Source organism: Motacilla alba, chromosome 7 (genome assembly GCF_015832195.1).
Source record: "Motacilla alba alba isolate MOTALB_02 chromosome 7, Motacilla_alba_V1.0_pri, whole genome shotgun sequence".
NCBI classification, from domain to species: Eukaryota; Metazoa; Chordata; class Aves; order Passeriformes; family Motacillidae; genus Motacilla; species Motacilla alba.
In genome coordinates this window covers 24,172,012-24,185,482 of record NC_052022.1, presented here as the reverse complement: position 1 = coordinate 24,185,482, position 13,471 = coordinate 24,172,012, and the positions used below count along the sequence as shown (strand labels likewise).

The window sequence follows — 13,471 nt, the reverse complement described above, 5'->3', positions numbered from 1 at the left end:
AACTTACCTGTCATATATGCTATGTCTTCCTTTTTTTTAAATGGGTCAAAAAACAATGATCACATGTCTTTCCTGTGAGACCCAAAGATATCATTCATCATGCAAAAACACAGCTAAGAAGCTGCTCCAAAATGTCTGTGTAAACATTCTTTTAAGAATTGGATTACAAGTAAGGTATTTTCAGTTGTCACTTTTTTTTTCAAGAATTCCCTGGAAAATGGTCAGCAAGACATCTTGTATCTTAGGCAAACTCTGGTAAAAACTATTTTTTCAAGTTAGTTCCTAAGCAACTTGATTGACATGAACTGTTTGTGTATTATTAAAATGGCCTGACTGTTCTTATGATTTGGGGTTTTTTTCCCTTGTCCAGCCAAAATAGTTTGGGAGCAGTAAGCAATGCTGAAGCACAAAGACGACCTGGGTTTAAAAGTACGGGTGATGGAGGGACTCACACAGAAAATTCTCTAGCAACTGTAGACCTAAGGGGCTTCAAAGACAACTTGATGAAGATCATTCAAGCAAACAAAGAAAGATGGAAAGAATTAGCAGCTGAAGGTATGACATGTTAAGGTACAATGCTTTTATAGGTTACTCCCTAAGACCTCACCTATGTTCATTTTTTAATTTTTATTGACCTGTAAAAGGGCATAGTTGTCTTGTACTCATATATTTTATGTCTTAATGTTTGTTTTGGATGCTCCTGTTTTGCTCTCCCAGGGTGTCTAAAGAGGTGTAGGTGGTTAGGGGATGGGAATAAATCATATACCCTGTGCAATAAGGCTCTGTGCTGCACAGCTCATCTTTAGAGGTCTGGTTTAGAAATGTGCATTCTTGCACTTCTAATTGTAACTGATACTGACATCTGCTTTAAATGCCAAACAAATCAACAATTCAAAGTGTTGTGTGCTGCCGCATTTCTTCAGAAATATGAAAGTTGTACTTTGCTATTAGAAATGCTATTTGCTCCCCACTGTATGGAACAAAATTCTGTATTGCAGGCTTCTTGGGATTATGCTGTAGGCAATTATTTAAATGACCCAGTGGATCTAAATATTTGGGCAATCACTGCATGCATTAGGCCCAAGCAAGCCAAAAGTGACTCTTCATTTGCCAGTAGATAGTTAATACAGCCAAACGTGCACCGAGTATCTCAGTTCATCAGCCATACTCGAAAATTACCTGAAACTGCCTGAGTGAAATGTTTTTCAGTCACCTGAGTGATAATTGTTGAGAAGAGTGTATAGCTTCAATCTAGGTTAAGTGAATGCCATTTGGGAATATTTTGTCCACAGTCTGTGTTATTTCCTAGTAAGTACCTGGAATATTTCAGCATAGCATTTCACTGCTGAGACTGGTCTTGCTGTACATGACCTGACACTGACAGCTGGGAATGATATCCTGGAACCCAGTGCCAGCTTTGTTTTTCATCCCATCATCCAAATCAACATCTTTTTTCCCAAAGAGGTGTCAGACAAGACAGAAAAAGAGTGCTGAACAGTGATAAAATCTAATTTAGTGCTAAATTGCAAATGAATATTCTCATTAGGATGATAATAAGAGTAAGCTTCCACACATCTTTTGTGACAAAGGTTTGAAAGAGTAAGGTGGAAGGGGCATCTGAGCAGAGGATTCCACTAATATTGTCTCTTCTTCCTGAGAAGCTTTATATAACCAAATGCTTCCTTTGGTGTTGCCCAACTAATAATGGCTGGTCAAAGGAAAAAACTCCTAATTTGCAGTGGTCAGTAATAATAGAAGACCATCAGAGTGCCCAAGGCCACTCAGCTACAGCCTGCAGAAATCAAGCAGCCCTGAGCTGGTGAGATGAAAGGTCCTTCAATGTGGCATAATGGACAACACCTTGTTGTCTGGAAGTTCGCCATTTCCAGTTCCACCGAACTAACCAGTTTGATTCTGGTGCATCAGCTTTTTGGTATGCTGTTCTGGAAGTGTGCAGTGCTGTCAAAGGGCACTGTTTCCACCTCATTCCCAGGGCTTTGTTGTGCTCTATAATTTACTGATATATTTAGCCCAGATTTTATATTTTTATATTTATATAGAAATATTTTTTATATTTTTATATTTTTTCTATTTAGCCCAACTGGACTGTTGACAGGCATTGAAAACACTAAGCTACTTGCAGCAAGAGATCTAAAAATTACTTTGGGTAAGGTTGTAGTCAGTGTGAGGCCCAGCAAAATCCAGGAAACTCTGGGCATGCTTCGTACTCTGACAACGAGAGATGTTAATGTTCAAGGCTTGATGGATTTTGCTGAGATTGTGGTTGTCCTAATCTCCTTTTCTTCCATCAATTTGAGTAAATGAAGCATGTCTAAGTACTTCCTGAACAGAATTATGGAATTGCAGTAAAACATTCATTGGAGAAGCTGATGGGTAAGTGAAAATAGGTGGTGTTGGGGCCAGTGCCTGATGAACAATATTGTCTCTGTATGATTGTGGCTGAATCTGTTTTTTGAACTACTCTGTGAGGAAAAGATTTATAGAAATCTGCTGCCACAAAGAGGCTACTTGCAGCAACATCTGCAGTTGACTGGAGCATGGCATAGAGACCTTCAGGGTGCCAGTTTAGCCTGTAGAGGAAACCTTGTTAATAATGCAAATACTTTTGAGTACACATTTCTATTTTGTTGGTAAACAGATGGTAAGGTGTTTTTATTAATTAACTACTGTGGGGTGGATTATAAAGGTTTTGTGGAAGTTATACTTTCCATTCATTTGGAATGGAATGTCTGCATCCACAGTCCATACGTTGGCCCAGAGGACTGCTGTAAAAGAGTTTTTTGTTTTTTGCTAACAATAGCTTTCTGTAGAGGACTTTCTGAGGTGGCACGTAATCCTTGTCACTAAATGGAAAAGGGAGTCTTCTTCAACTGGCCCAGTATATCTGCTCTGAAGCTGTACACTGCAAAAGCTGAAAATCCTTAATCAGGCTATGCAAAATGAACATCTAGTAAAGAATGAAAAATATTTCAATACAATGCAATATTCCCTTTAAATTCTTTTCAGATTAGCCAAGTTTGACTAAGCTTGTAAGTCAATAACCTGCGCCCTTGAACTTCAGATGATTAGTCCCATTTTGTCCAGATTTCATGCTACTTTCTCTTGCTTGATTAAAGATCATGCTTGATGAAAAATCTTTAGGCTGCTTTGGGCATGTGTATGAAGTTGTGTTTTATTTGTATGTTAGTAGGAGCATGTACTGAGAGAAGAGATGTCGGGGAAAAATCACTGCCAGGTGTGAAAGTAGTGCTATCACTGTTCCTAGCTAGATAATTTATGACAAGTCACAAATTGCTGAATGCACTGAGGGGGTCACATGTATGAGGACCATGTTGTGGTAGTAAACAGGCTGGCTCTCAGTGCAGATCTTCAAAGACACTTCCTGAGCTGACTATGACAAACAGAGCTTGTGCTGTTATAGGAACCATCTGCATTCTTGTCAATGGGCTCTGCAAACACCAGATATTGTTCCCAGTTTAGTTCACAGGCCCAGGAGAAGTTGTTTCTGTAAAATGTAGTACTACAGATACCCAAGGTGTACAGAAAGGAAACTAGCAACATTCCATATAATTTCCTGAGGATGACCTGAACTCATGCCAGCTTTTCAGGATAAGGTTACACATGTAGCACCGGTGGGAGGCAGTTCAGCTGGAGCAAGGGCTCCCTTAGCAAGAGCCAGAGATCATTGTGTGACTCCTGTGCCAGGCAGTCCAGAGGAAAAGAGTAATTCCCAGTAACAGTGTTGTTGACAGGGAAGCTGTCCTGGAGTTGCTGGGGCTACCTCTTCCTGAAAAGACAGCTGCTGTTGAGGCTTGATTCAGACCAAGCAGCTTGTGCAAGGAATAGTGTGCTTTTTAGAAAGTCCTCTGTTAGTAAGGGAAGGTCTTATCCACCTAGGCTGCTGTTTGAAAGCCTCCTTAACAGCAGGCTCAGTAAATAGGATGGCTCCACTTTGCTAAAAAGGCCATGTCTTGTGTAATTGATGCAGAGGAGCTCAGTGCTTTGTAGCCTAAGGGTCTTCAACCTTTCACCACTGGAGAATTAGAGGAATGTTTCTCAGGCCTTTCAGGGAGTGCTGTTAACAGGGAATTACCATAATGATCAAACATCTGGGATTCTAATTTGAAAGCCTTGATGTTTAATTAATATTCCAAGCCCCAATCACCAGATAATCTGTCTCTGTTCAACTCAACACAGTGATGAAGATACTATTCCATCCTGAGCTTTTTTCAACACATATTGTTGATGGCTGCTGCTGTTTGCAATTATTATATTGTAGCAAATGGACAATACATGTGCTCAGATGTATCTGAGAGGTTCTTTCATTAGAGAATATGTGTTCTAAGTGGATTTTAAGGTCTGAAAGTTATTGACCTACGGAGAAAGCTGTAAGAAGCACAAAACTTATCAGGAAAGATTTAGCTACCATGTAAGATCCTTCATGGTGCCCTTCTTAAAACATAATTATAAAACAATTATTTAATATCTTAAAAATACAGTGTTTATTCGTTTATTCATACTTAATTTGTTCTATAAAAATGTTCCAAAGATTTATTAATAAATTTAGTCTGTGCTTGGCAAGCTCAGGCACTCTTAACAGAATGTAATGGTATGGGCTAATAATCATGCTTGCTGATTTACATGCTTTAATCTCTTCAGTAGGTACCATTGTAAATAAAGTTACAGGGATAAAAAAGTATAATTAATTTCTGTTTATAATGAACAGAAAGAGGCACAGGCAGCTCAGGACACTCACCTGAGGTCATATGACAACACAAGGGTATGCAGAACAGTACACCAAAAGTCCAGCTGCCAATCAAATAGGCCCATCTTCAGGATAATACAACAGCAGTTGAATTACAAACTTATTGTTTTCATCTTATGCTTAAGTAACTCTTCTAAAGAATTCAGTGTTACAGGACCTGACCAAAGTTTGCATTATCTGTGTGGAAAGACACCAGTGACAAATGTTGTCCTTAACACTTTTGGCAGTGCACCAGGCCACATGGCTTGAAAGTGTATGCCTGGGATGACTGACCTCATCAAGGTGGGATGAAAAATATGTGAGGCTGAATGAGTCTCTCACACTGGCCTCTGGTTAATTCTGATGCTAAAAATGTGACAAAATAACAACCATTGAGTCTTCGGAGTAGAGATCAGCTTTTTTTCCCCCCATGGGCAGCAGTTTTTAATAACAAATGTCTCTTCTGAAAGACCTGTGCATGGTACCTGCAGGCTCCCCTCGGGCACTTTCAGTTCTGCAAACTTCCAGTCACAATAACCACAGGGCTCAGTTCCATTTTGTCTGAAAAATTTTCTCTGCAGACTCACTAACAAGAAGAGAGTAGCAGCTGCTGAAATGTGAAAATCTGAGAGTGATGATCTGATAGCATGTTAATGTGACTTAGCAGCCGCTAGGAAGGGCGGGCCGTGGGAGGATGTGTGTGACAGTCACAGAAACTGACTGACAGTTTGGCACATGAAATCTACCCTAATGGACGGTTTTATTCTGTTGGAAAGTAATCAATTCAGGAGGCTAAAGGAGTCCCATCAAGTATCAGTGACAGTGATTTTAATTGCAGTGCTAAAATTCTTAGGTCATAAACAGTTTCTGAACTAATTCAGAAACGTGTTAAGTGGGAAAAGAAGAGTTTTTCAGCATGGTCTGAGTAAGTGCAAGCAGTGGGTTGAGCTAAGAGTAGGAAGAAATGTTTGGTATTGGCAATACCTGGTAAATCACAGACAAAGGAATGGTAACTGACCTAATAATGGAACCTGTTTTATATCTCTCTGGAGTACACATCAGAGAGCTGGCCCATCTCTGCACATGACAGTCTGCATCACTTAAAGCACCTTTTCCCTCCAGCAGGATCCCAGCAGCATGTCCCTTCCACTCCCTGTCCCCAAAATTCCAGCATTCATTCCCCTGTGCTTACAGCTAAACAGCAAAAGAGAAGTAGAAGGTGGAGGTAGCAACTCCAGGAAACCATAAACTCACAAATAAATTTTAACCAAGTCCTTTAGTGAAAAGTTTTGATTTAATTAGCTAATTTAGTCTTTGCTACTTTTTCTATATGACATAATGCTATAACATTAGGTGCCCCTGGATTACATGGTTTGCAGTGGTTTTATATACTCCTGTAACTGTGATGAAATTTGTGTCATGAGTAGAAAGTGGAAGGAATCAGTACCTAAATAACTCTGTGCATTACTGCAATATTTTCTTGGGTTTGAAAATGGCAGGTTGGCTGGGGATAATCACAGTTGTTTGGGAACTTTTGGATGTATCTTTAAACTTACTTGGTAGTTCCAGAGACACCAGGATTAGTCCTCTCCTTCTCTGTAGAATTTTGATGCTCTGTCCTGGTCTTTTCATTTTCTATTTAAAATGGCTGATGTGAGAACATGTCTCCTAGAAAGATACATTTCCTTCCCATGTTGTCCTGGTTTCAGTGTTTTGTCACTGCTTTCTGGAATTCCGTTTTACAGTAAAAAAAGGCAGACAAACCGAGAAATCAAAGTTTGTGGTACTATGCACAGAGATTCCATAACATCCAGCAGCATTCTTCATTACAGAGTCCTCAAATAATTTAATTCTTAGTGAAGATTAACAGCTTTCCTCTCTTATTCAGCAGTTTCCTAATTGTTAAAACTTTAATGCCACCATGTCTGTAAGGGTTAAGAATTGTAGCTTATTTTCAACACAGCCAATAGCAGTGTGATTGAGCAGATATTTGTTTTACTGGGATTTACAGTCACTGCCATTAGCTGGTTTGAGATGGCCTGCTTGCACATGGCTTTAGTCTTTTTCCTCTCTATTCCTGTTAAATCGAGACATGCTCAAGTGCTGCAGTTGCCGTAAAGAAGAAGGCAATGTACAAGCCATGTACTGTGGAGGTCACAGCAGTTGAATCCTCTTTTGTGTACTACAGAAAGGTGAGAAAAGAAAGTTGAAGGACTTACACAAAAGAGAAAGTTCCAAAATATAGCAAAGCTTCCTCACCACTTGGACCATGTCCTGAAAGTGTTGCTGCACAGATTGGCAGTAACAAACAGGGCTGGTGGGAAGCAGTGTCGTAGTTGATAGTACAGAACCTCCAGGGCATCTGGGGTACTCTGGGGACACCACAGACTGCTACAGCTGGGGCTAGAGATTGAGTCTTGTGGCAGTTTTAGTGTTTCATGGACATAGCAGTCTTTCATTGGGCTGATAGGGATTCAGTGCTCCCATTCACTCCAGGAAACAATAAAAAAAAGAACTTAAAGAAATCAATCAAATTGTTCTGACACCTGTTAAGTGAAAAACAAAACAAAAAACCCTAGTGACTTAATGAAAAAAGAGTATAATCTGATTAAAAGAAGAGAGGAAAGAAGTTGCCTTCATTAGTTAACACATTTTCTGCAAATACAAAATTACTGAGTACCAGAATTTTTCAGCTATTCTGAAATTTGGCTATTGCCTTACAAGTCCGTCCAGTTTTCAAAAAAAAAAAAAAATTGTATTACAGTTATTTTGCCAACAGCCTGAACACAATGGAGGAAGGACACCCTTTCTATCATGTTTGTGTCAAATGCCATTATCGCTTCCCACAAAGGCTCTTCTGCATTTCTGTGCTCTTTTCTGCCTTAAAGCACAGTCCTGTATGAGAAGGATTAATAGAATCCATTTATTTTCTAGAGGAATTCACACAAATTTTACTGAATAACACTTGAATTCTTGTAAAGAAAACAAACCCAACAGCTGAAAAATACATTAACAGACCTGGCTTCTGGCACTTTTGCCAAGTTAAAGCAGAGAGAGCAAAACCAGTAGCAACAATAACAACAGATACCCTGAGCTGACTGCACTGCACAACATTCTCCTGCCTGCCTTTATCTGAATGGCTGTGACAGTCCCTGAGCTCTTCAGTGCCTAACAGACACACCCCAAAACACAACAATTTTTCTGAGGGCTAAGATAGATGGTTGTTTCATATTTTATATCTTATTAATCTATTTATTCTTATTGAATATGGAGACTGTTCAAATGCCAGATTACCTGGTTCATTTAGCATAGTCCTTTTCCATCTCTGGCTGGCCATGCTAATGTGGCCAGAGGAAGGGGGAGCTTGCTTTTCCTAGAAGAGCCCAGTGCAGGGTGAGGGGCAGCAGCCTGGCCCACTGCCCTCAGAGGGTCCTGGCATTTTGTGGCTGGCTGGAGGCAGACACTGCCACAATCTTTATTACAATTCCTCCTGCCCAGCACTGGGGGTCAGACATCATGCCAGCTCCATTTCTCTTACACCAGTAGGATTAATTTAGCATTGCCCTGCTTGAATTCCACTTATTTGGTCACTGCCCCCATCTCAGCCTCATTTAGACTGCTAGATAATTCTGTTTCATCAGAGTGATATAGGACAGCAGAAATTATAGAGAATTCCAAATATTATATGCAATATAAAGGTCCCATATAATATAGATAATTACAATAATAGTTGTACTCAATTATTAGCTTTTCTAGAAAGCAGAAATCTATATTTTTCCAACAGGTTTAGCATATTCCACAAGTGTCTGACACACCATGAGAACCCAGCATTTTTCATCTTTCCAGCAGTGGATTAAAGCTGAGTGGAGCAAAGCAAGTCAGAACATAGAGTCAGACGTCCAGCAGGTGACAGACTTAGTACTAAGAAAACAGAGGGGGCTCTTCATGACACTTGTGACATCATCATAGAGAATTTTATACTTGAGGCTTCTCAGTCTCAGTCACTCCCACCAGCCACTCCTGGTGGTGCTCCTGTAGTCTTACACTAGTTTAAATGCAAAAGGCTTAACTTTTGTCTGGTATATAACCAAAGTGTTTCTTGGTGCAGAGATACTTCATTTCAAAGCTCCATCCATCAGTTAATCCCAAGTTAGAGTTTGGCTCTGGTTTAGACATCCTTAAACAGACAAATTTGAGATCATCTCAAGGACAGTCACAGAAATTGGAGACCATCATGACATATATCAAGAACAAGCCATCAGAATTGTTATGATTAAACTCTTAACCTTAATTTGCCAGTTTAAGTTTAGTAGGGAGTGAATAAGAACAATTTTAAGTTTGGATATTCAGCTTTATGAACAAAAAATAATAGTGGATTTTGCATGTGTGAATGTTCTGAGCTTTCTTATATGAGAATAAAAAGGTCAGCCATCCAGTTACACCAAGACACACCTGAATTCTGGCTAGAATAGTCCTAAAACAACATTCAGTGAGAAAAATACTCTCTTCTTACTAGCTTTTTGATTTAATAATCTCACCAGCATGAGCTACATTAATATTACAGTTTTATGTGTGCTCATCGTTCAGTTTTGCTTTTTTTAACTTACTGATGGATCTGAACAGCATGTGAAATATTTTATCTTTGAATTTTCTTGGGTTTTTTTTATGAAGCTAAGGAAAAATGCTGTAGTTGTGCCATTTGGAGGCGAATATGGCACATAAATCTCTTTCTTAGGAAAAAAGCTTTATGTAGGTAGGTTATAACATGAGTGACAGGTGCTTTAAATAACGTCTCTAGATTGAACATAACTTGCATCAAGTTCCATGTACATATTTCTCAATAGCTTTGACCCAAGCTCTTATTTGTAAGCACTACATTGAAGTCTGTAGAAAAGAATGCCTGTCCAAGTTTCAGAAGATTTGGAATCTAAATGAAGCAGGACACTAAAGTTTTGGAAAAAATGGTTTAACAGTGTAGAAATTGCTCAAATTTTAAAGTTCTTGATTTCTAAAAAAATGTACTAGAAGGCATAAATGACAAAAAAAGAAATTAATCATTCCCTGCTTCTGCACATCGGGTTTGAAGATGTTCCCTTCCATCCCATTTCACAGACCAAATTGTACTTCAGGGGGAACTTTTCTCTGGATTTAGAAAAGTGAGATGGTGCAAAATGCTGACAGCAATAAAAATGTGCTTACAGTCTGGGTTATCTTTCAGCTGTCATGTGCAATCACTTGTGGCCTTGGATTTGGACTGGTCACTCAAAATCAGAGGTTCTGGGAGTTGCCAGTTGAACTCCATCTCAATGCTTAGTTTCCTTCCTTAGCCATTTCTAACATCCAAATTAGAAATCTTGTGCAATATCATGCAGCTGTTTTGTGCCCATGTTGTTCAAACTGCAATGCTAACTTTTTAAATTGACAGTATTTGGTATCTTCTATACTAGTGTACAGATTCTAAAATTTAAATTGATGAAATGCAGATTACAATAGCAAGAAAATAAGCCCTCCATGAAGATGCTACATTTATTTTTGGTTGGACTCTTCAACTACCATCACAAGTTTTCCATTCTCTGTTTCTTTTTCACCTAGTTATTCCTGGTGCCACCTCTCTGTGCTGTTCTGTTCTTTCTCCTTTTACTCTGGGTCATTTCATTTGTACTGTTCTCCAGGTCTCTGCAATAAAGTAAGGAGTAGAGCCTTCCACAAACATTATTTTTTCCTGTTGCTGCTGTCCCCTGAAGCACAGTTTCCTTCATATCTATTGCTTCCAGTTCTAGATGTGCCTTTAGCCAAAATGGCAGCAGTACTGGACAGCACATGCATAACCCCCGATAGCTTGTTCCAGCTTGTCCCAACTGGATGTTTTGGACTTTTCCAAGTTGATAGGCCAATTTCCTTCAGGGCTTCCCCTCAGCTCTGATGCCTGCTCCATCCCCAGCAGGGCATTCCCCTCCATGCCCTCTCTCTCCTTGCAGAACTGATGAGCTCTGCTCTACCGAGTCCTGTGTCAGTAAACACCACTGCAGAAGGACATGCCTGCAGGAAGGGGTCCTCCTGCTCCCATCCTTCAGGTTACTGTTTTCTGATGATGCTCCTTGCTCTGTATTATGGCCAAAAATGAGATACATATTAGACATGAAACCAGAAAGAGGACCGCTACGGTTCAGCTGCAATCTTGCAATCAGGAGCAGAATCTGACCCATATTAAACACTGGGCATGGCCTCGTGCAGAAACTGATGTTCATAGTGTTCCTGTGTGCAGCTCTATGTGTCACTACTCTGAAATCAAAAAAATTGTGGCATGTCCTTCTTATCTAATTCACCTATTTTGTTCCCTCTTTGTAGAAGAACTTGTGAAAAATGTTGGTGAACAGGAAAAAGACCAAAGCAGAAATTCCACAGATGCACAGTTACAGGAAGAGACAACAAGGACACAAAATGAGAGTAGTCAGGGGAGTGATGGTACAACCTGTCCTCCCAGATCCATCGTCCTACAAGTAGTTTCTTTCGACACTCTGAGTGATGAATCCAGCTCAGAAAATTGCACTAACTCTGATCCGAACCAGAAAGATCTCAGCGATGCCCAGCAAGAGACCCAGAATACAGACCCACTGAATGGTAATGCTTCATCACAGAGCACAAGCCAGTCCAATGAAGCTGTCCAGGGTGAAGCTGCAGCGGTGTCTGGTATCTCCCTGTCAAACATCAACAGCAATGTACAATATTGAAATAAGGTGTTGTGCAAATCACCAGCGTAGGACAGTTTCTTCAGGCCTGTGTGAAAGTGGTAGTATCCTAAAACATCAAACAGAAGCATATAAACAAATACAACTTCTTGATATCAGCTATTTAGGATCTACTAGAAAATTCTTTAGAGAATATACTTTAGTTGAACTTGAAGAATGGTTTTAGAATAATTTAAAGATATATATTTACAATTAAATAGCCATTTGTTACTGGAGAATAAGGTAAACTTTCAGAACAGAACTATCTACCATTTTCTTTTTGAATAAGTAATTACACTATTAAGATTCGTTCCCCTTAGTTTGAGTACCTAATATGATTGTTATTTTGTAAACCCCATCCTTTGTACCAACATAGTGTGAATCTAAGAGTTAAGCTCAAGTAGATGGAGCTGTAGTAGTCATGGGTCTGTGTCATTCACTTAATCAGGAAGATCAGACTCTTGACTGTAGCTGCTAGACAAGTGGAGCAGCCCGAAAATCACTAAAATGTCAGATTATGTTTTTAGAGTGTAAGTATTTTATCACAAGATGACCATGTCTAGTGTCTGGAGATTGCAACACAGTATCAAGGGCAACATGCCCAAGCAATGCGGAATAGATGTTATCAAAGGAAGAGGAAGACCCTGTATATCGTTTTATTTTCTGAGTTTGCTTATAGTTAGAATAAGCTTTGAGGTGTTAGGGTAATAAGAATAATCAAGGATATAATGACACTTCTTTTCCTCACTTTTACTTAAAAGGTGAAACTCATTAATGCTTTAATGACAGTAAGCCTTGCAATATTGTGGCAGAAGTATGGCATTGTCTGAGCAGCAACATTGAAGTGCTTATAATGCTTAGCTTAGACATGAGTATATGACTTGGCATATTTCTCAAAAAACCTTTTTATGGAGAACTCCCACTTACTCTAGATTTCCACATTCCATGGCTCCACGCTTTTATTGTTTACAGGTTTTTCCCATCAGAAATAACAGATGGTTAATTTAGGGCCTTAAATCAAAATATTTACACTAAAATTACTTTCACAGCATTTGAAGTTGTCTAATAACTGACATTTTATCTTTTGACATGTATTTTTTACAACAGGTTTGTATTAAAGCTTAACGTAAATTTTAAGTGCCTTAGAGAATTCTCCATCTCCTGGATGAGGAATGCTGTAGGAAAAGCTGCATCTTTTATCTTTCAGACTTGGCAGCAGGCAGTTGTGGTGTAGCTGTACTTGTGGGTCTTCAGATGGCTGACCAATAAAAATGATGTTTGAGAGAGCAGATCAGATACAACTCAGCATGCTGTTAGTTCACCCTGTTGCGTGAACTTTACATTCTACCTTTCAATCTTTGCATTCCACCCTTCCAATGAGAACAGAGGTTTCTTATCTCATAAAATGCTAATCTCATTTGTTTTCTAAGGCAGGAAATTTTTTAGAGAATGCATTGTACTTTGAAACTTCAAACTGAAAAATTTATTAAATTGGTAAGAAGCCATTAGGTTTTTAATACTGTTTTTGCACCTCTGTTGATGTCCAGTGGATCCAGGCAGGATTCTTTTAACCAATGCTCAAATTTCAATGGAATGCTGCTTCAAGCAAGCAGAAGGTATCAAACACATGACCTTTCTCTGTTTCACAAATTAGACTTATTTGATATTCTAAGAGACACCATACATCTGTCAGGACTCTCTCCAAGTTTCTTTCAAGGAGAAGACTTCTCTACTTCTGTAGTTTCTGTACTGAGGATGGCAGGGGTAGAAGGCTAAGGGGATGTCCAGAGTGTTTGCTGACTCCTGGGGTGGAGAAGTGAGCACCTGCGGGTGCTAGGACTGGGAGGGTGAGATAGAAAGGAAAAAGAAAAGCAACATACTTATTCAGGTTGAAATTTCATATGTTAGCTGTCATTGCTTTTTATAAAAAGCAGAAAATCCAGTTAAGTTTTCTGTGATTCAATTGTAGCAGTTGCGA

General features: G+C 39.3%; 1 protein-coding gene across 7 annotated transcripts in view; it reads left to right on the top strand.

The window, feature by feature from the left end:
* PDE1A (phosphodiesterase 1A) overlaps positions 1-13,471 on the top strand; it is a 148,416-nt gene that overhangs the window by 128,194 nt on the left and 6,751 nt on the right. For 6 of the 7 annotated variants that reach the window (XM_038141796.1, XM_038141799.1, XM_038141797.1 and 3 more), the window contains 2 exons: positions 371-555; positions 11,114-11,386. In XM_038141796.1, coding sequence (XP_037997724.1) covers positions 371-555; positions 11,114-11,386 — 458 coding nt within the window. The remainder of the gene's footprint in view (positions 1-370; positions 556-11,113; positions 11,387-13,471) is intronic. The other variant, XM_038141803.1, reaches the window with a different exon arrangement.